General features: G+C 31.6%; 1 protein-coding gene across 3 annotated transcripts in view; it reads left to right on the forward strand.

Annotated features, from left to right (window-relative positions):
• The window catches only part of LOC122716121 (heterogeneous nuclear ribonucleoprotein 27C), a 31,704-nt gene that overhangs the window by 5,226 nt on the left and 2,812 nt on the right, over positions 1–23,666 (forward strand). The window contains exons 6-8 of one of the 3 annotated variants that reach the window (XM_043938896.1): positions 639–839; positions 2,854–3,009; positions 23,500–23,647. In XM_043938896.1, coding sequence (XP_043794831.1) covers positions 639–839; positions 2,854–3,009; positions 23,500–23,639 — 497 coding nt within the window. In that variant the 3' untranslated portion in view covers positions 23,640–23,647. Of the gene's footprint in view, positions 1–638; positions 840–2,853; positions 3,010–21,372; positions 21,599–23,499; positions 23,648–23,666 lie in introns of those variants that run through there. The other 2 variants (XM_043938897.1, XM_043938899.1) reach the window with 2 other exon arrangements.

The raw sequence follows: 23,666 nt of genomic DNA on the forward strand, positions 1-23,666 counted from the left end.
AACAAATATAAAATTTAAAAAAATGTATTTTTATATTTCTCTTTATTTTTCTTGGCTGAAAAATTATTTGATGATTATTATGATATATTTATCATTCATAGAATCTTGACGTAGTCCAATATATATTTACAATTTTAAACATATATTCTTATCGCAATGTTAATTTTATTATTTACTGAGGGAATCGAGCATGAATGTTTAAATGAAACGGTATAACGGTGAACGTTAAGAATGCTAAAGAAAACGAACCATTTTAGTGCCAAGGATAACAATAAACTAACAGGACTAACTATAGGGAAAATTACCTGAAAGTAACTTCTTTTTAAAATTTACTGCAATAAAGTAATTTACTCGGCTTTACTTTGGAAAGTTTTCAGGTAAGAAACTTTTCGACTCATAAATATGAAAGAAATTGGAAAACGGTTTCTCAAATAGAGAGTTACAGTATTCTTTCCTTTAATAAAATTTCTCTAAAAATATAATGTTTATTTCTTTTATTATACATTTTTGAAATTTCGAAAGTCATTAAAGTTATATTATTTTTGATTGATGCGTTCTTGGCATTAAAACGACGAATTATATTAATAAGAAATTTGGAAAAAATGATATGACATATTTTGTGTGATTGATAATCGCAGGTGGGCCGGCAGCGGCCGCTTCAGGGGGCTATGGGCCCACAGCGGGTACTGGCGGGGCTGCGGGGGGCGGGCCCGGGGGTTCTTGGAACTCCTGGAATATGCCACAAAATGGGCCCCCTCCTGGGACTCAGCCACCACCTCAGCCCCCTCAGCCTAACTCCTCGCAGCCCAACTCCAACTCGAACCCCTCTGGCCCGCAGGGTGAGTCTTCAACCTCAGTCAAACAAACTCTTTCCTCTTTCCACCCTTTCGCATCATACAGTTCTATTTTCACATAGTCGAGCCTGGCTATAAATTATTTTATTTTATTATCTATTGATTTTTTTTGTCTTTCTTTCTCTCTTCTTCTTTCTCTATCTGTTTAAACTAGAAAAGAAAAAAAAAATATTTTTTTATACATATATGATAATTAACTAATTAGAAAATCATTATCACTGGTCGTATCAGGGTGTGTTTGTATACAGACTGATCATTATTTTTAATAACGATCGATAAACACGCGGCGAAGTGAGACGGCATGATTGTAATTTGGCGTGATATATCGAGAGAGATCATGCTTCGCTTATTAACAGTATTTTTTATTGCGGAAAAATTTATTGTACAGTTAAGTATTTCCTTTAGATCGTCCACAAGAAATGTAATGCCTGTTTCTTTTATAATAACTTTTGTCTGTTAACATACAATAAATTAATGTTATTGGCTTTTGGAGTTCACCGAGAGATGAGTTTTTCATGCATTGAGGTTGGAAGAACGAGAAACCGAAGAATTTTAAATTGTGTTGTAAATGGAAGAGAAAAATTTATTTTTTACTGAATAAAATTTGAATCCTATTACGATCCTCTGCTGTTCCTCGATTCCTTAATATTTGCACATTCGTTAGTTCATTTAATTATCTGGTAATTTTTACATGTCTTTGCGCTTGTTCTCTTTTTTGCGTCTAGAATGTTGAGAGCATGTAATTTCATTTGTACAAATTATAAATATACGTAGTTTTAATGCAGATCAATTTAGGATTATAAAAAATGTAAATCACATCGTTTTATATATCTTTATTAGTATATACTTAAAGGTAGAGAGCTACGCTTAGAATATTCGTTATGCTTACAAACGTTTTAGACAAGATTCAGTGGATATCGTAGTATTGTAATCATCGGCATTCCGCACTTATTCATCCATTACATCACTCTTAATTTTTGTAATTTTTTAATCCGAAATCGATCATTTTTTGTCCTATTTGTAATCCAATACAAATATTTTCTTTCTACTTTCATTGGTTGTTTTTTAATACCTCCCAGAAAAGTAATTGGCCAGTGTTCCTTTAGTTGTCGTATTTTTTAGAGTAGACTAGATATTTGCAAATAATTTTTTAAGTGTATTTATATTCTTCTAATCTATTGTAATGCCATTGTAAAAAAAGGAATATAAAAATTTTGAATTTGTAAAAAAAAAAAAAAAATGTACTATAATGTAGTATAGTGCAATCCTGATCTCGTTTCTCCCATTTCCTTTGTCGACCAGTATAATCTGAATCGAATTCATATCTGTTCGAATTAATTTTTTTAATACCTTTTTTGCAACTTCTTGCTAGATTTTCTTTATCAGTTCTTTATTAAAATTCGCTCGATTTAATTTTATACATATAATATAATAAGATTATATTTTAACAATTTTTATTCTTAATTACGATAGATGTTTGTAATCTTCTGAGATCAGTACAATTCTCTGCTTATTTTGCATAATCAATCTTTTATAAAATTAACGTAAACTGCATTCGTTTTTTTAATTTCTCACGATGCTTTCCATTTACATGTAACATCTTATACATGTTCTCTAAACATAAAACTGATCTCGATAATTTTAATAATATTATAATAATCCTTCTATATTTTGAAAATATTCTTTATTATATATTTCTGTAAAAAAAAAAAAAAAAAAAAAAAAAAAAAAAAAAAAAAAAAAAAAAAAAAAAAAAAAGAAAGAAAAGACAAGAGAGATATATTTTAGATACTTTCGTTCAATTCACCAATTATATAAATATTCATAATTCTAATATATTATTGAAGAATATATAATTATATTTGGATGGTTTGAAAGTGCCATGAAAAGTATCAAAAATGTATCTTTACCGTGGGAAGAAGTATATCCCACAGCTTATGAATAAACGAAACGAGGTAAGTGGGGAAGTTGGATAATACGATGAAAATCAATGTTCCAGGTGACATGTATTCACGACAGACCACCGGCTCAGGTGCACCTGGGTCCAGTAGCAGTTCAGCTAAAACTCCGGATTATACTGGGTACTCTGCATATGGTAATTACGCTGACACCAGTTATCCTCAGCGTTCGTATCAAGGAGGAGAAAGCAACCAAGGTGGGTATGCCGCCAGCGCCCCTAAACCCCAGCAAGGCTTTGATTTCAAAGAGTGGCCCACCTCATGACCATTTTAATTGACCCGTGATGGAGAGATGCGCTGAATGGCTTGGCCTTGCTCGTGGGTTATTTCATATTACATATTTAAAAAAAAAAAAATAATAATAAAGAAAATAAAAATAAAAAAAATAAAAAAAACAAAAGAAAAAAAAATAAAAAAAAAAACAGAGATATTGCGCATTGATCGTGAGAATCTGCGCTCGATTCTTGGGACATTCTTTGGTTATATTCTATTTATATTTAACAGTAGTAAGAAACAGATTTTATTTTCAGTATGTTGGTAGTAAATTGTTGTGAGAAGAATTTTGGGGAGTTTGATACTATTTTCTTTTTCTTTCTTACAGAATTTATTGTCGATTGTGTGCGTCGAATCGAAATACCGTACTCGAGATTTTTATTTATCGATGTTTTTTAACTCTTGAAAAATTTTGTCGGGAATTGTTCGTACAAAGAATGTCTCCATCGAGCCGGTATGTCGTTCGCGAGCGGTCGTACTTCCAGTTTTTTAACGATCTTGATGAAACATAATACTTTTTGACATATCTTTTTTGGCAATCGAAAAAAAGAGAAATGCATCTTGGCCAAGTTTGTAAAACGGAAGCGTCAAAGAAAATAGGGTGTGTTAGGTTTCTCGAAACATTGATTTCATTGATCGCTCGCGTGAACGGCCCATGATCTTGTTGGGTTTCAAAAGTACAGTGGAAACAATTGAAACCACAGGCTGAAAGACGTAAACTGAAAGAAACATAAAGCAAAGCAGATGAATATAAAAATGGTAGGATAAAAAAATGGACACCCATGGTGCAAGCGAATTTTGTATGGCACTGGGATAGAGGGTAGGAAGCGGAACATAGAAGTATTATAAGAGTTAAACTAGAACAGATGGAATAAGTGAACTAAAGCATTAAAGTAAAAAGCGAGTGTAAAGAAATGTAAGAAATGCTGAGCATTAATTACACAACAGCATTCGAGCGGGGGTGAATGAGATTTCGTTTTTTGAGATATTAATTCTCATTAGATGGCACAAATTTCGATGCTCGTTCACCTTTTTGATACTTTTAGTGAACTCTTCGGTAATTTGAAACTAAGAATATTAAGTAAAACGAAATACTATTATATTACGGTCTCCAGTGGAAGTCAGCGATTGACTTGCACATTTGAGACACCCGTCCCTCCACGATCTCGTATTTATTAAAATAGTTGTTATGCTGGAATGATGGAAAAAAGGAAAATGAGTAACGAGTAATTAACGAAATAATTAAGTAAGGTGTTCACACAGGCTGACTTATAATCTAAACTACAGAGATAGTGTATAAATAAATAGATCCTTTTAATATGATGTATGTATATCTATAACTTTATGACAGCAGGGTGCAGTTTCCTTAAGAATATGTTTTCTTCTCTTTCTAGTTTTTTATCTTCACGACGTATCATTATTAGTATATTAGGCATATCGATGTCTAATTCCCTTTTTTCTTAATTTCTTTCGCTTTTGATTTTATCTAATTTAGGTTGTCTGGTCCTTTTCCGTTTCCATCAATAAGAATTTTTATCGTTTCTGGAAGGAAGAGGACGAGAAAGAAAATAAATAAATAAATAAATAAATAAAAAAGATAATGAATTTTTTAATGAAAAATAAATTTGTATAATAAGAATGATTGGTCCGTCAGACGGGTTTCTGTACGGTCATTATTGCATTAAATGTGAAAATTAGTTTATTTTTTACTTCGGATTTATAATAGTTAATTATTAGGCATGTTTAAGATTACAATTATTGTTACTATTAATTAATTACTTCTATGATAATTATTACTATTATACTACTATTACCATTATAAACTATTTACAGCTATTTATCACTACTTACTGTTGCGACTGCTCCTACTGCAACCATTATGATTGCAACTATTATACACACTATTATTACTGTCTATGATAATTACAAATATTGTACGATGATGCTTATAAGTGTTTAAATTTTAGATGATTAGAGATGAAAAGAGATCATGATATCTAATTGATGGAGGGAGGGGTATTTGTAATTTGTGCGGTGTACTCGGCGGGGGGCTTCGATCTGAAAAGTCTACCTGATTAAATATATGACTTAATTGTATTTACTCTGTAGGATTTACCATAGTTCTAAACAAGAAATATTTCGGAAGAATGCTCTCAAATGCTCATGTTTATTACTGAGCGGGTCGCGTTGTGTCTTACTTTGTCAATAAGAATCGCAAGTATTAACGCTAATGTAATTTTAAATTTTTTACGATGTCACAATATAATCAGTAGGTTACAATTAATAACGGAACAGCAATTTGAGTAAGCTTCCTCACTATTGATCTCAATACGATTAGGGTTTTCTTTCCCTTCATGTATAGTATCTAATTGTTTTCTTGTCAAATTGTTACAATTACTATTTTTTTTTTTTTTCCTACTTTTCTTATTATTTTTACATTTTTCATTACTTATTGTAATAACATTACGAACTCTCGCGATATAAGGCGGTAAAGTTTTTTAAATCGTTGATCGACGTTAAAAAAAATATCAATTACTCTTGTACTTATTCCGCACGTCTATCTGAACTGCTCGTTACCATTTCCAATTCGGTAAATTTAATTAACAGTATCGCGTAGTTAATCGTAGAAACAGGGATACGTAAAAGTCAATGGGATGAAGAGAAAGCATTAACAAACGCGACTCGTGGAAACTTCTGGGATCAACGCAATAACACATTTACTGACTACTAAACTAAATGACAAGAAAAGACGAGTTAGGGAGCTCAATCAAACGAATACCACTTTTTACACTAATTGTTATGATAATTACACGAACACGTACTCTCAACAGATACACATTTCTTACACATACACTTCTACGCGCATAAAAAAAGTAAATTAATTAAAAACAGAGGCCACAAGTTATTGAACATCCAAATAATAGTAAATTAATAAGATGCTAAAATAGATAAAGAAAAAAAAATAATAAAATGAAAGAGATGACTTTGTGGTTGTACTAAATAATACGTTATTTAATACCTATTTGAGAGGCAGAGAGAGAGAGAGAGAGAGAGAGAGAGAGAGAGAGAGAGAGAGAGTGAGAGAGTGAGAGGGAGAGAAAGATTAGAGAGATTGTGACAGGAGAAAATTTAGAGAGAACGAGAGAAAGAGAGAGAGAGAGAAAGAGAAAAAAGTTTTTATCTTTACGGCTGTTTTTTCAGAATTTATTTTATAAAGTAATATAATAAAAAAAAACGTAAAAGAAAAAACCACTAGTAATATCGATTATGATTATAATTATTAATAACTAACTAATTGTATTCCTTACTATTATCGATTTTTAAATAAAGTTAAAGTGTATAAATTTAAAAAATTTTTAAGTGTATGCTAAAGCAGTTGAGAGAAAGTGATTATATAACATTTGATTTTATATAGACATGTTAATGATAATTAATGTGTTTGCTGGAATCATAAACGAGGTAAATTAATTTATATTATAATTAACGAGTCTCAGAGGGATGATTAAAATTATTCTAGTGAGAGAAGGGAGGAAAATGTGAGGGAGGGAAGAAAGAAAAAAAGAATAAATAAATAATGATGATACAAAGTTAAATGGCTGCCTTGCCACATTTGTACATACATATATTTTAGGGTATGCTGGAAAAGTTATAGTATCGAGATAATAAGCGAAAGTGGTAGCAATGGATTTGAAAAAAAAAAAAAAAAAATAAGACACAAAATGATGACGAGAAAGCGGGAACTAGCGGGATTATTCGAATAATTGACGATTTAATAATTATAACAGATAATATATTTATATTTAACGCAATATTATTAGTATTTTTCAATACAGAAATAATGCATCTAATTAACGTAATATGTAGCAAATAGGGAAAAATACTTTGATTCTAGCCGTTGTTACTACCTGTCGTGATCTCGTAATTTTTTACGAGTTACGACTTGCTCTCAGGGTTGTTACTGTCTTTTTTTCCACTTCTTTCTTTGAATCTTTTTCTTTTTCTTTTTTTAATTATTTTTTTTTTTTTTTATGTTCTCCCTGTTTAATAATTTTACTTACTATTAGAATCTTCAAGAATTGTTGAATGTATTTATATACATTTATTTTTAGGACGATATATCCTTCTTTGCGTTTCGTTATTTTTTGTTTTCTTTTTGTTCATATAAAGTAGGCTCTTAATTCAGTATTTAAAGAAAACATTTGTGAAATGTTTTTTTTTCTTTTTTCTTTTCTTTTTTTTTTTTTTAAATCATTTATATAAGTGATGTTATGCGAAAGAGCATGGTTTTTATTGTAAAATATTTATTGTTGATTCATAGGACTGAGACACTTTATTTCGTATAGAGAGATAATAATTGTACATTAAGATTTAAGTATTGAAAACCATAGATCGCTCGTAGATTTAATTCTTCTCGTTACTTTTAAGACATTATCAACAGGGAGAGTAAAACGAAAAAAAAAAAAAGGAAATCAACTTTATAAAACACATTAGATATGTAATTTTTACACTTTTTACACTTTTGCACGTTTTAGTATTTTCCCTTTTCTTTAAACAGTCACTTAAGATTAAAATATTCTGAAGTCTGTTCCGTATAATAATTATAAATAATTCATGCATTTCATAACTTCGCTTAATCATTATCTCTTCTACTTTTATTCCTTTTTCTTTCTTTTTTTTTTTTTTTTTTTTTTTTTCTAATGTAAAGATTTAATATAATTTAGTTATTCACTTTTGTCTTAATTTAATTAGGTAGTGCATGTATAAAATCTTTTTTAATCTAAAGAATACGCATGTTAGTTTGCAAGGTGATGAAACAAAAAAAAAACTGATAAAAATAAAAAAGAGTTAAGCATTCAATATTTAAAAACTTGATATGAGATATGATAAAATATATTATAATTCCGGGGGCGTTACATGTCTGTTTTTAACGTTAACGCATACTTGTCGTCCCGCTCACTGAAGACTGGTCATTATAATTAAATGTTATACTTAAATAAACTTACTATTCATATTGTAATCTATACGAGAAACAAGTTTTTATCGATGAGTTTATCTTGTATTTTTAATGGATATTAATATAATTAGTTTGGTATCACAACGACGTATTGGCTATTGCATTTTTACACGCTTATATTGTATTTCAATTGATTCTTCAACACATTCGCATTTTTTCCCCTCTTGTTTGTCGGTTTAATGGGCAAGAAACAACAAACGTTCGAAATTACGATATCACAGTAAATGTATATGCTTGCCACGAATCGGAACGGAATATAAAACTTACGTGGGCATTTTTCCAAGTTGTAAGGAATAACGTTCGGGAAAGATCCGTTTGTCGTACGATAAATATATTTTTAAACTTTAACGTCGAAATCGTTTAACCGCCATTCAAAGCACAAATTTCATCGGTGATATGAGTGATATCAAACAGATTGAGAAAAGAGAGAGAAAGAGAAAAGAAATAATAATTAAAGTACCACTGCCTGAGCTCGTTGTCTATCCATCGGTTTTCGTTGTATGTTGATCAGTTAACAGCCCCAGAATTTTGTAACTTGTTCAAGCTGTTGCCAATCTCTATATTTATCATCGTGAGGAAGAAAAATTGAAATGAAATGTCGATTAATCTTGAAACATTTGTTTAACATTTGTATTTGATTCGAATAGAACAATGAGAACGAGGAGAAAAGCAAGGAAAGGAATTGTGTCATTGGTATTATCGTATAGGTGGTGCAATGATTTCGGCATTACACGAAAGAAATATCAGAATATGACGCGATGTCAGTGAAGAAATCGAGACACGAAATAGAACAGAATTAAATAGCAAAAAAAGAAAAAAAAAAATGTGTGTCATATATGTATACGCATATACATATACAGACGTACACGCACTGTTAGACACACGCGTACACCGGTACACACCGTTGATATTCTAAATTACGTTTACAGTAGATGCAATTAAGATATTAAATTATAATTCTATAAAGTGATTTTTCTGATAGGACGAGGTAATCGTTATTAATCATTAAATAAAAGAAAACGAGTAAAAAAAGTAATTAATAAAAAAAAAGCCTGTATAGTAGCGAAGGAAAAACGTAGAAATTTAAAGAAACAAAAAAAAAAAAAAAAGAAAAACGAAAACATTTCGAGTTTTACATAAGAAGAGAAAAGAAATTCTAAATGTAACTACGTTTATGTTAAGTGCCCTGCTAATAAGTGTGAAAGAAACTTTATATCGACGTATAGATCGTGTATAGGCGAAAAATCGTTTAACGATGTGTGCGCAAGAAAAATCGACACACGTGTACACACACTCATCGACACACATGTTCACACATTACCACTCCACACCACATTAAAATGCTTCACATTCTGAGACTAAGGATTGGGAAGGGGCAGGGGAGGGGAGTGAATTAAGAAAAGAGAGGGAGGACTAAAATTTCTAGAGATTTTTAACGAAACCGTGAGTGCATTAGCGAATTGGAGAAAAACGATCGAATAGGAACGATTAAAGCATCTAAGACTTCTTTCTTCCTGAAATGTTACTCGAGAGCTACTAATCGTAAATATATATATATATAAAATATCTTATATATATAAAATATTTTATATATATATATATATATATTGCATTAAGAAAAAAAAAGAAGAGAAAAAAAGGAAAATTAATGATATCTTCATTTCGCTCGAAAATAAGACGGAGAAAAAAAAAAGTAAACGAGAAAATTCGTTTTAGTGAATGGAATTCCTACAGTTTGGAATGCTTTGTCTCGCATTGAACGAACGAGAATCGATCGATCTACTTTTATCATATTTTAGTGTGAAGTATAAGATAAAATAAACGTAATGAAATGAAACAAGTCGACGATGACGATTGTAACGATAATAAATGAAATTGTTAACTGTAATAACATGACCTGTATACTTGTAACTTTTAGCATTATATTGGTAAGATCGTGCCCCCCGTACGAGCCAAACGATTAGAATATTTATAGTGGAACGATAGATAATGTGAAACGATTATGAAGAAAAATAATAAAAATGATTAAATGAGAATGACATATATGTTAGTAAGATACGGTCGCATCGGTTGTGTTGGCTGTCGAAAGAAAAAAAGAAACGCGAATGGCCTAGCCGATGTGATCATGTAAACGGCGAAAAAAGAAACGTATCCATGTTAATCGTGTTTTACCTCAGACTTAAGGATACATTTAAGTATCTTTACGCTCGCACGCTTTCTGTCCATCTTATTCCCAGTGACCCAGGTTAAAAAAAAAAAAAAAAAAAAAAAGAAACTCTCTGTACCGAGTGGGGTGTCCGACTTTTTTTCTTTCTTTCTTTCTTTTTTTCTTTCTTTTTTCTTTTTTTCTTTCTTTGTTTTTTTCTTCCTTTCTTTCTTCCTATTTTTTTTTAAATCACGACGAATGAAACAAACTTACGAAAATTAAAGAAAGTCAGAAATCTCTTTCGGTCAGGGAAAAAAAATTGGTGAATGGATATTAAAAAATGGAGATGAAAGTCGAACACCTCACTGTCAGCACAGTAGCAGTAGAAAAATGTACCAGGCCAAAGCGCATTGTCTCTACCGTTAAAGATTCTTTTAAGAGTCGAAATTAGAAATATAGAATCACGAAAGAGAAAGAGGGATGAAAGAAATAATAATAAAAAAAAAAGAAAACAGGATAGGATAAAAAGAGAGAGAGGAAGGAAAAGAATAATTATATAGGAGGAGTAAGCACGAGAAAAAAAATTAAGAGCGAAAAATAATTACAGATTGAGAGAGAGAGTGAGAGAGAGAATTTTGATGAACATTATATTATACGCGTTTACTAATAGTAATGATTTAATGAACGATGATTGATAATTATTATTATTATTATTATTATTATTATTATTATTATTATTATTATTATTATTATCATCATCATTATCATTATTATTATTAATCTATTATTATTTTTATTATTATTATTATTATTATTAACTATTATAACACATGCAGAGAGAGTAGGAGATGTTGAGAGAGAATACATGTTTACACACTATTCTGTATATATATACGTATATATACATCTTTATATATATATATGTATATATATATATATTCCAAATATATATATATATGCTATCTATATTATTCATTGCAACATATATGTATGTACACGCACTCGTATGTCTGCTCGTGTAAATGTATATCTTTAAAAGCAGAAGGATAAAATATATCGATATAGGGGCGTACGTATTTTTTTTTTAAAGGTATATACATTTTGCATGCACGACCACTCGTGCACGCGTAATGTCAATATATTAACGTCTATGTATACCACATATACATACACTTCCGTACACTATACACTAATTTTCTTCAAATTTCTTTTCTTTCGTTTATATTTCTTGATTTTTTCTTTCGAAGAGTGGGTGTTTAAAAAGAAAAAGGAGTAAAACATAAAGGGTGGGTGATAAAATAATTCAATCGAGTTATTGCTCGCATTTCGCGATTAAAGAAAAGAAATAAATTAAAGAGTTGTTAATCATGAATAAAAAAGAGTGGGAAGGGAATTGTGGGAGAGAGAAAACGTGTACGGTAGGGTGAGAGTGAAAGAAAAAAATGTACGAATGAGATAGAGGGTAATTATATAGTCTAAAAATTAGGGAGATAGGTATTTTTTTTTTTATTATCCGAATAAATTATAATCAAAAGAATCTTTTTCGAATGAATTCATGTCTCGATATAACGAATAGATTTTCATTTTTTTGTACAGATATATTTAATCAATTTGTGTATCTTAACGATAGTTTTTTTTTTTTTTTTTTTTTTTTAGCTTTTAGTTTATTTTATAATTAAACTATTTTTTTGAGACTGAACGTAATCGTATCTCCCTAAAATCGATATTTACGTGATATGTGGTACGCATCGTTCAACTGGATAATATCCGATCGAATAATGATTATTCAACCGTATGGAGCATTAATCGATTTGTCATCGTTGCGTTAATGAACTACGATGCCGATTCATTGAGATACAATACTTGAAAATACGTATATATGTGTATGTATACATGCGCAGCATTGTTTATGAAAATGGGGATCATCAATTTTGCATGCATAGTTCAAAGTTGATAAGCAAAGTTCGGCAAACGCTACATATAGAAGGATGTATGATTTTTTTGTGTAATTCGGTTTTTTCTTGCCACTATTTTCGTTATCATTGCTTTTATTATTATTATACTTCTTAATTTCTACTCCATGATCAGTTCGTATCGCTAATGTCTCTTCTATACTTTTACTTTAATCATTATTATTCATTTGTTGCAATATTTTAACCATTCTGTTAAGTATTTTTACTTTTCTTGCTCTGCCATTATTTTTCTAAAACAGGAGTTATATATTTTAGGCATTAAAAACTAAAATTTCGTGACAGTAACGACAGTAAATTTGAAAGATTAATTCTCGAGGAAATAAATCGTTCCTCGTCACATTTGCATTCGCACGATCGCCACGTTCTTCTGAATATCGTATCATTTACTTCCCCGTAAAGTGATAAGTCGAGGGTCATTAGAATAGTCGTAAATCATGTTAACAAAACTCGAGTTGTTAGCAGAGAATGGGGCGATTTTCACGCAAATTTTCTTTATTCTCGAATATCACATGATGAAAAAGCTGCTAGCAATTTCTTTAATCAATCACCGTTTCGACACGATTTTACTCGCAGGCGTCAATCTCTTTAGGATACTTCTTAGAGTTAAAAGAAAAGGAAAAAGGAAAAATGAAACGCGGGAAGATACGCGCGAGATAGATGGAAAGTGAAACAAACTGAACATGGTTTTTAATCGTCCGTAAGGATTTGTCGAATATACCTCATTGTAATTAATGAACCGTGATTTTTCAACGAGGCGCCAACTGCTTCTTCTTTGTTCCTGGAGTTCCTAAACGTGTCGGTCCTTTCGTAAATAAGTCGGTTCTTCGCTCGTTAGCTGATATCACAGGCAACCAGGTAGTCGATTCTCATCGACATTAAGTTACGTATTAGATATTTAAATCGTATTATTGCCCTAATCATGTAAAAAGGATTTATTATTATCCGCTAAGGGGTTAACGTGTTAATGGAGGTTTTTCACGCTATAGTTAAGCACATACACACGCATACACAAATCGTGCGCATCCATTCGACAACCCTTTCTATGATACTGATACTTCTGCGATCGTGAGTTACTAGACGAATCAAAAAAAGGAATTAATCTAATAGCGTATAGCAATTTTGTATAACGGTCGAATTTAAAGTTTTAATCGGTCCACAGATCATTAACGCTTAACGTCCATTTCTCAGATCACGCGTAGTTGTATTGTAGGTTTAGCCTTCTTTCTTATTTTCTTCTTTTTTCTTTTTTCTTTTTTAAATTAGCCAAGTCATCTGAGAGATCGATGTTACGGGTTAAGGACAGGACGTTTCACGACTGAAATTTTGAACGATTTAAGAAAAAAAAAAAAAAAGAAAAAGAAAAAAGAAAAAAAAAGTCACGTTTCGCCTTGATCTTTCACTCATTGTTTGCAGTATCGGCCGTTCGCGCGGCAAATTGTTTAAAGAAACGGCGAGGATCTTAACCGTAGCTCACGTTTCACAACCGTTCATTTTTTAAATAAGTCAACCTCTAAGCTATTCGGGACCCGAAAGAAACAATTTTCAATTAAGTAATAGTTAATTAATAATCGTAATTATTCATAGAGATATCGTGGACGGGCAGAAGTACAACGTAAGAAAACGACTGAATCGAAGGGGTTGAAAATCGGATGCGAAGAGGAATGATAGATGAATAGAAGGTTGGTGTAGAACTTTTCGATTAAGAAAGAACCATGAACGAAGCCTTACAACCAACAAAAAAAAAATAATAATAATAATAAAAAAACGATACTCTTTTACTCTTTGTATAGAAATCTACTGGTTAAATATATATTTAGACGGTACGTCCACACGCAAATCAGAAATACAAAACTTGTTAGATTGTTATTACGGATATTAATCGATTAATTGATTAATTAATTAAGGGATTTAACGTAATGGTTAATTAAACGAGTACAACCTCGTTCTCGAGTTGGTACGCAGACGTATCTTTGTATGTATCAAAATGAATTATTCGTGTCGGAATAAGTTCACCCTTGCATTTAGCATTCGCCGTGGCGAATGTCGCCAAAAATGATGAACGTGACTATCGTGCGACGAGAATATCGACGTTATTTAAATAAATGTCCGTAAATGTGACGGGATCGAAGACTTTTTTCTTTTCTTTTTTAGGGAATAGACATACACGATTCATCGAAACACAGATCTCGAATAAAGAAAGAAGATGGAAATACGATGTGTAAAATTTAATTAGATCAGATTTATTCTTATTAGAGAGACAAGTTAATAATACAACGTACCCGAAGTTCGACTATATAAAAATCGACGTACGAATCGAGATTCGGTAAACACGATAGTATTTAACGAGTCCTATATTGCGCATGCACTAATACTTTTATCATAGAATTAACTGTTTGTACTTTAACGAGTAATATTTAATAATATCTCGATGTGCATCTATCATATACGTACGTGTACGAATAGAAAAGAAAAAAAGAAGAAAAAGGAAGGAGGAGTCGCGAACATGAATAAGAAGTCGCGTATATATAATTGATGATAACATGAAAAATCGACCAGAAATATATCAGGGCTGGCTGGTGGTTGGAACGAATTTTCGATAACTTCGTATTATAAATCCGTGTTCAAGATTCCTTATATTTATTATTTGCTAAGATTAATTAATTTTAATGATGAAAATTAGTTGTTCAATGATATATATGTATATATATATATCATATATATATATATATATATAGTTGTTATATCCTGAGTCATGACTGAATTTTAAGAAGAGTAACTAGTTTGAAAAAAATAAAGGCTGAAACGAATGAAATTGATTTTGCTCATTCCAAGAATGTCGAGTCCCCTGAAACGGTCCTAATAAGACTGAAAAACTCTTGGACAAAAATGAAAAATAATCAAAAAATTAAAAAAAAAGAAAAGAAAAAAAAGAAAAAGAAAAAGATATAAGAGAATATCATACGTGAAATAAATAAATAGTAAATAATGTGTTGTATCGTAAATCGATTCTATGGTAAGTCTTAAGTTTCGTGTTAAAAAAAAAACAAAAAAAAAAAGAAACGGTACTCTTTGCTTATTTAATCGTTACGGTACTTTTTCGCTGAGCAAAATACGTCCAACGACCACTGCCCTTTAAAAGGAAAAAAAAGTTTAAGCAAAGAGAGGACCCTTTTTCGCGTAGATTAAAAAAAAAAACCCTTTGATCAAAATTCTCCGAATGTATATCAAAGAAAATGGAGGGTTCTTCGCATCCAAGAGGATGAAAGAAGAAGGAAAAGAAAATAAGAAGGGAGGATCGTGAATCAGTGTTTCTTAAATGAGAAGAAAAACGCTTCTGCTTTTTATTCTACGAACGAAATATCGATTTGGAAATATTGTCGTGTCACTTTAGGCTTAGGTTTATTAACAAGGTGGTGAAACAAAAGGGAGGGAGGGGGGAGGGAGAAATAAAAGTTTGAGATGAAACTAGATAAAAGATAAAAAAAGTGTCAAAGTACTGCTACGATTTATCAAACTATTTACTATTTACGACTAGTAACACTTAAATAAACGAGGAACTGTACTGTTATTGTTATTATTTTCTATTGTAATTAATTAATTATCATGGATTACAAGCAATGACTTTACTATTTTCTCGAATAAATATCTATATCTACAGCTTCTCGAGCGCGTATCAGCGTAGTTTAAGTTTATATGAGAAAAACTGAGAAAGAGGGAGAAAAAGGAAGAGAGAGAGAGAGAGAGAGAGAGAGAGGGTTGCGTTTAATTAATTATCTAATAGTGAGAATGAGAGAAGGAAACGAGGAATTTTCAGAAAATGAGACGTCAAGAGAGATAGGGATTGAGAGAGCGAATAAACGAATGAGAGAAGTAATTTAATAGATGTTCTAAGAAAGAAAGGGAATGAACGAACGGGGGAACGAATCATTTTGAGAGAGAGAGAGAGAGAAAATGTGGACAAAATCAGAGATGTAAAAAAAAAAAAGAAAGAAAGAAAGAAAAGATGAAGAATAAGACGGACTTACTAACGTAACAAATAGGAGAAGACAGACGGGTAGTTAAGATAAATAAGAGTTTTAGTAATGAATTTAAACAGAGAATTATTATATTTAATGCGCGAGGTGCTGATGACGACCGAGACCCGTGCACATTACACATAAACTCCTCGAAATATTAATTAGAGATGGATGCCGTTTTTAAGATTATTATCGACTATCATGTTTATTATATTAAATAATAGTTAAAGGCTATCTAACGTTTAACGGTCTAGTTTACTTGATAAAGGATTAAAGGGATTAAACTTTACCTCCGCCTAAGGATTAGATTGTATGAGTCGATTAAAGAAAATAATAAGAAAGAAAGAAAAAAATCATAAGACAAAAAATAGCTAGCTGATTAAGAGCGAAACGAAAATAAGCTAAGTAACTAATGAAATAGAATTTCACGGGGAGGGGGGGTTGATCGATAAATACTCGAAAGTACACCAAAAGTGCTACCAGGGGAACGGGAATCGATTATTCGAGATATAAGGAATCGTGTTATAGTCCTAAGAAAGAAGAACAGACAATTTGTTTCTTCTTCTAAGTTTTATCGTCTCGCAGAGACAAGATTCATATATTTCTATTCCTCTTCGATTCTTTTTTTTTTTTTTTTTTTTTTTTTTTTTCAATCAAATAGAATTTCTATTTTGTCTATTATATCCTATCGCTGTTTACTTAAAATTATTTTCTTTCTTCTTTTTTCATATCTTATATTTTTATGCTGCATTCGAACGTCGCATAACGTTTCGATAAAACGGCAGGCTCTTAGAACGTGTCTTAAAAAAACGTATGACCATTGGTCGTACGATTTTAGTAATCGTAAAAGAAGAAGAAAAAAAAAAAAACCGAGAAAAGGAAGGATCGACACTCGACGGAAGACAGCGAGCGTGTGAATGATGCGCGTATGGGAGGCGTGAAAAGAGTGAATGAGGATATCCGGACAATGTTGTAGGTAAATCGATATAATTATTGATTAAGGGATAAGTTGTGTACAAATGTATTATAAATTAACGATTATCCTCAGAGTACCTTAAACGCAGAAACGATATGTGGGAAAAAAAAAAAAAAACGAAAACGAAGCTCATCATCGGACTTTAGAAAAAAAAAGATCACATATACACATATACACACACATACACACAATATTTATTAAGTAGTAATTTTCTTCATCCCCGTTTTTATATACGGTTAAAACGTTTCGGGGCGGTGGAACACGCATTTCCAAAACCGTGCTTTTTACGGGGACAAAGCAAAGCGTAGGAATCAATAATTAAGAGTATCGATTAATTATCTAATTAATTAATTAATGCGTAATTAAACTCGACATTAAGAGACCGTTGCTTAGGGATGTATTTAAAAATAGAGCGGAAAAAAAAAAATAAAACGAAGATAATATTTTTAATGAAACAAACAAATGCCAACCATTGTGTTCTCGTGAGAATCATAATAATTGTTCCGTAACTCTTAAGTAAAAAGGAAACGCGTCTATCTAAGTCGTTGATTAGTCGTTGTAATTTTAATTCTTTTGTTAGAGATCAAATTATATTAAACGAGGGTGTACGAGAGGATATGGAGAGAGACTGAGAGGATTGTTGAATTGCCGATTAATCGGTTAATTGGCCAGAGTGGTAGTGGGGATCGTTAAAAAAAAAAAACAGAAGAAGAAGAATTAGAAAAGAGACATGCGATGATGACGAATGGGACACAGTTCGTGAGCGAGCGTGTACGTGATGAATGAATCGAAAGCCTATGAAAATAATACTCACGAGAAAGAGAATCGTAAAAAGCGTGAATCGCTATGATTGCGGAAGAGAGAGCCATTGAATGACTAGGATAGGGAACGATTGTTTGGAAAGTTTCGCGAGTAAAAGAGAAAGAGAGATGAATAGGTGTGAATGACATCTTTGTGTGGAAGTTAAGTCGGGGTAATTGCGAGAGGAGAGCGTGTAGAGATAAATTTTCAAACGACAGAGACACACACAGTGCCGCTGACAAGATTTTCTAGTAATACAAGGAACATATATAGTTTGTACGCGATGTACGTACAAGTGGCGCCGTTTGGCGCTGAACCAGGTTTAAGGTTTGCCAAATCTTTAATAAATAAAAAGAATAAAAAAAACACGCGAGATAATGTAAAAGTTTATTAAGCTGCATTACGTGTATAGTGCATAGGAAGTATGTACTTGCGTTTAAAAGAATCATAGCTAAACCGTTAGTGCTTAAAATACGATGATGTGATGAAAGTGTCGACGCAATATTTCCAAATCGTAATTAAAGGGAGAAAAAAAAGGAAGAAAGAAAGAAAGAAAGAAAGAAAGAAAGAAACGAAATGAAAATCTCATCAAACACCTGAAATTTTCGTTAGAGACTTCTTCTAATGATCTAATCGAGTCTCGGAAAACTTAGAAAGATATATCTGACCAATTTGAACAAAAGTGAAGTTTCAAAGATTTTATTTTTCCCTTGCATTGAGATTGTTTCTTGCTAGATAGTAAGATTATTTGTCAATTATCTTGCGATATCTTTTATTAATTTTATATTTTGTGGTGATGTATATAAAAAAAAAAAAAAAACGCGACACACGGTGAACGAGGGAAGGGGGGGGAAGAGAAACAGACTAACGAAAATTTCGAAGGATAGTTTAATAGCGGACTAACGATCGTTATCTAATTTTAGCGATATTAGTTAATCTGATAAGAATGGGGGTGTGATTGACAAAGTAAGGAAGATCGAATGACGTCGCGTGCAAGTCCTTGGATCGATTGAGAAACAAAATCTGTAGGTGTAATAGTTACGCAATGTTGAACAAAGAGTCTCATTTATAAACGATAAGTTTGAAGGAACACACACGCGCGACACACAAAAGTCTACTTGTCTACTTGTGTGATTTTTGTCGCGTTACGCCAGAAAAATCGAAAAATATCAATCTTGATCCCGCTGTTTGTTCGATGAAATTAGAGTGGAATGAAAGAACAAATGAAACTAGGACACGAATAAAAAAAAAAAAAAAATACAGGTTGAATAATGAAGGGAAGCGGAAAAATAGTCGGAGATGGGATGCATGTGTGCATGAAAATTATTATATCATTGAGAGAAAAGAAGAGGAAAAGAAAATTTCAAAAGATTAATGTTTAATGTTTTCCGCGTTCTGCCAGGAAATGAGAAAGGATAAAAAGAAAGGGGAATTCATTAAGAAAGATTAAATTATGATATAAATATAAATATCAAAGTGTCGGGAAGGTCCAATTGGGGAGGGCATAATTTCTATTTTGTGAATTACTGATTTCTGCTTTATTTTTTCACTCGATGAACACTCATTTGTAATTGTGCAACCTTCTATCTGCTCTCCTCACTCCCAAAGTGACACATAAAACAGTACTATTACTATTGCTACTGTACTATTACTATTACTACTACTGCTACTACTACTACTATTACTATATTGTAACTACTACTATTATTATAATTATTATTAATTATTATTAATTATTGTCATTATTATTATTACTACTACTATTATTATTCAAATACACACATACACGTATATATATATACAAAAAGAATATATATATATATATTAATATACTTAACGGTGTTTCTAGTGGATTAATTGATTATTGATACTTAAGATATTATATTAATAATATTAATATAACAATTATAATGATGATAAATATATATATATATATAATTATATATAAATATATATATATAACGATACATTGATGATAAGTTGATATGCTGATAATTATTATGATGATATAATGATAATATAGAAGAAAAAAAGAGTGGATCATTATTCATAAAGTACATACTGGTATAGATTATGAGGATGATTAAATAGAAAATGATATTGATGAAAAAAAAGCAAACGAATTTTGTCAATCCAAACAATCTCTCCCTTCGCTTAAAACTAGTTTTTTTTTTTTTTTCGTATTAAGTAATTAGTTTTATGATTTTTATTTTATCCAAAAAGGTTGAGAGACTTAAAACACTGCACGATTTAATATTAATATTAAATTTATTTCTTTCTTTTTTTTTTTTTTTTTATTTGTTCTCTTTAAAAAAAATCGCGCAAGAGGAATGTATGCAACTTTAATGAATTAATTTTTTTTTTTTTCTAGTTCATCGAAAAATCACATAAAAATCTTTTTGTGCATGAGTGGATGTGTAAATGGAAGCGAGCATGCGAGTGCGCGTGAAGAGAGAGTTTCTTTTTTCGCGTAATTGTTTTTGATAGCCACGCCTTCTTGTTGTTCGCTCACAGTTATTAGTCAATAATTCTAGACTAGTTCCTTCTACTTTCTTTTTGTCGCTTCTGTTTTGCAATTTGCTCGAAAGAATATGTAAAATATTTCCGTTTTCGATATTTTTGCGTAAATTTCGGTTGCTGGTTCCTCTTCGGTTCTGTTCAATTTTTTGATAAAACAAAAAAAATTTTCTTTTTATCCGATACGATTCGGGCGCAAACGTGAAATAATTGTATTGTCTAGGATGGAATTACAGAGGTGGTCCACTGTTTCAAAGAATTCTTTTTTTTTTTTTTTTTTTTTTTTTTTTTTTTTTATATATATATATATTTATACCATTGACGCCACTACGAGAAACGAGCTATTCATTGGTGCAGTGTTTTATGCGCGTCCCAACGTTTCAATTTCAATTCACCATATCTCGAAACTGAGCTCGAAAATAAATATTCGATAGAAATATATTAAACGTATATTCTACTATTATGCCGTAAAAGTTCTTTCGAAATGAAAATAGATTCTCAGGTTCGAGATATTTCGGTGTTTCTCGGTATTATACATAGGGGCTAATTAATTTTTTATCGTTCAGATTTTAGTTGAAAAAAAAAAAAATTTGCCCCTTTAGTATTTTTACATTCATCACGATAGTTTTCTTTTTATTTCTTTTTTCTTTTAAGTTAAATTTTTAACTTTCTTCGTACGTAAAAGTTAAGATAGCTTTCACATTGTCGCAGAGCGGAGAACGTGGAAATTTCCATTCGTATTCTCGCGTAGCTACGTCATCCCCAATTTACATATTCACGCCTGGCGAGAAAGGCGTGTTCGGGGCGGCCCACACTACCTAATTTCCTCCTTTATTTCCCGCAGACAACACCCCGATCCCAAAGTTCAAAAACACCGAAACTGGAAGTCCGACATTCATTCCGAACGGAGACGCAGCCCCAGGTCCCCAACGGTTTTCCTTGACCCAGCATACGAATTACCACCCTTATAGGCGCTAAGAAATAGCGAATACGGCCTACCAAAGACACACAGATATCAAGCATCTAGGTTATTTAAAAAAAAAAAAGAAAAAAAGAAAAAAAAAAGGAAAGAAAAAAAAATTTAGGAAAATAGAGAAGAAAGAGAGAAAGGAGAGGTTGGCAGCGCTGTGATGGAGGAATATGGGTATCAGGTGTAAGGGAAAGCGTCGATTAGATAGATGAGAAAAAAAAAAAAAAAAAACTTGTACTTAATCGTACACATTTTTCAAAGGTGGCCATCATCCTCTTTGCTTCCCTATGCCTGAAACAATTCACGTCCACGTTTTGATACATTATTAAGGAAAATTGCTTTTATAGTTGTCACTTTTTGATCGTTCATACGAACGATGATTCGTGAAAATAGCCCGTAAGACGATTTATCTATTAAGGATTTATATAAGTTACGTGCAAGTGACGGCGTGTAAGCATGCGTCCTTTTAAAAATTAAGATTACTTAAGGCCTACCGCTTAGATCCGTTATTAAGTTACTTATAATATTAAATTTTATCACGGGACAATTTTTAGATTTATAACGTCTATGCTATATTCTTTTCTTTTTTTTTTCTTCCATATTTTTTTTTTCTTTTTAATTTATACATGTAGATCTAATACAAAAAAAAAAAAATTGGAATCATGGTAACAATTGGTCTGTATATTTTTATTTAAGAAGTTCTACTACCATGCTGCGAAAACTTTAAGTTGAAATTTAGGGTAGATTTGATTTATTTTACTTTATGGACTTGGAAAAAAAAAATGATACGTACAATTTGTTTTCGAAATTAGAATATCAATACGAAATGTTAATTTAATCTTTTAATCCCAAGTCCAGAAACAGATTAAATTCCATTAAACTGCGTCCTCTTGTATCGACGTGCCGTTCGGATCTGAAACACGCGCTAAAATTCGTATCCGTGTGTGTAATAAACCGAGACCCTTCCCCCAAGAGAGTCTCGGGTTAAACTCGATCGTGAACTTTCTATATTAGCCTCGAAGTTGCTCGATGCTCGTGATACATAGTACTAAGTACTTTTATACTAATTATTAAGGCCGCGATATAGAAGAAAATAATAAATTTTGTACTAAAAATTGTAAGAGAGAAAGAGAGGGAGAGAAAGTGAGAGAGAAAGAGAGAGAGCGAGAGAGAGAGAGAGATAGATATTATCACAGGTGAGAAAAAATACGAGGATATTATAACTTTTTTGGTTTTATCTCGTATATTTAAGTCGGCGGTGTTTAGTCGATAAGCACTAATACGATTAAGATGATTAAGGACGTAATATAAGCTTTTCCTACTTGCACGTTACGAGACATTTTTGATACAATTTATTTCTTTTGTTGCACGATCTGATCGTTTTTTCTATTGTTTCTTTCTACTATACAATAATTAGTCCCTAGATTAATCTTAAACATATCGATATTAATACGTCAATTTTTTTTTTTTTTATATATATATACATATATATATATATATATATANTTATACAAAATGTATTTCTCCGTGCTTTGCGAACATTTCCCATCCACGAATCGTTATCTCCAAACATCATCATTTCGATCATCATCTTCCAATTACGTTAAATTCCATCTTCCAATTTATAATCAATCTCGAGTTTCGCGATCTTTTTCCATCAACGCGCGACCTCGTTTCTTTCTTTAATCCACGAATACGATTTTTATCCCAATGACCTAAAAAAAAAAAAATTCTCCTTCATCGCAGCGTGCCCCCCTGAAGAGAACCTTAAGAAACTTCACCGACACGATTAGGTCGAAGGGATTGATGGATCTTCCTATCAAAATCTGCCTTCTCTACCGTTTCATCCCTCTCGAACCTCCAACGTTCATCCTTCGTGCTCGTCCTCGAGATTTACACGCGCCTACCACACACACTCACTCTGTATTATTTTCTCCCTGACTGCAATCCTGGGCCGCGTCCTGGCACACAGTACTACGTTCTTTTATACGATTCTAACAGGCACCGAATACGGACCTCCGAGACTAGGAAGCGTTCCTGCTGCCCCAGGAACCAACGACAACTACGGTGGCGGTGGGCCCCAAAGGGGTTACACGGGATCCTCATCCAGCTCCAACAATTACCATCCTTACCGCCGCTAGAGATGGATAAAAAAAAAAAAAAAAAAA

The sequence above is a fragment of the Apis laboriosa genome, unplaced genomic scaffold (genome assembly GCF_014066325.1).
Source record: "Apis laboriosa isolate Shangri-la unplaced genomic scaffold, ASM1406632v1 scaffold42_cov153, whole genome shotgun sequence".
Lineage (NCBI taxonomy): Eukaryota > Metazoa > Arthropoda > Insecta > Hymenoptera > Apidae > Apis > Apis laboriosa.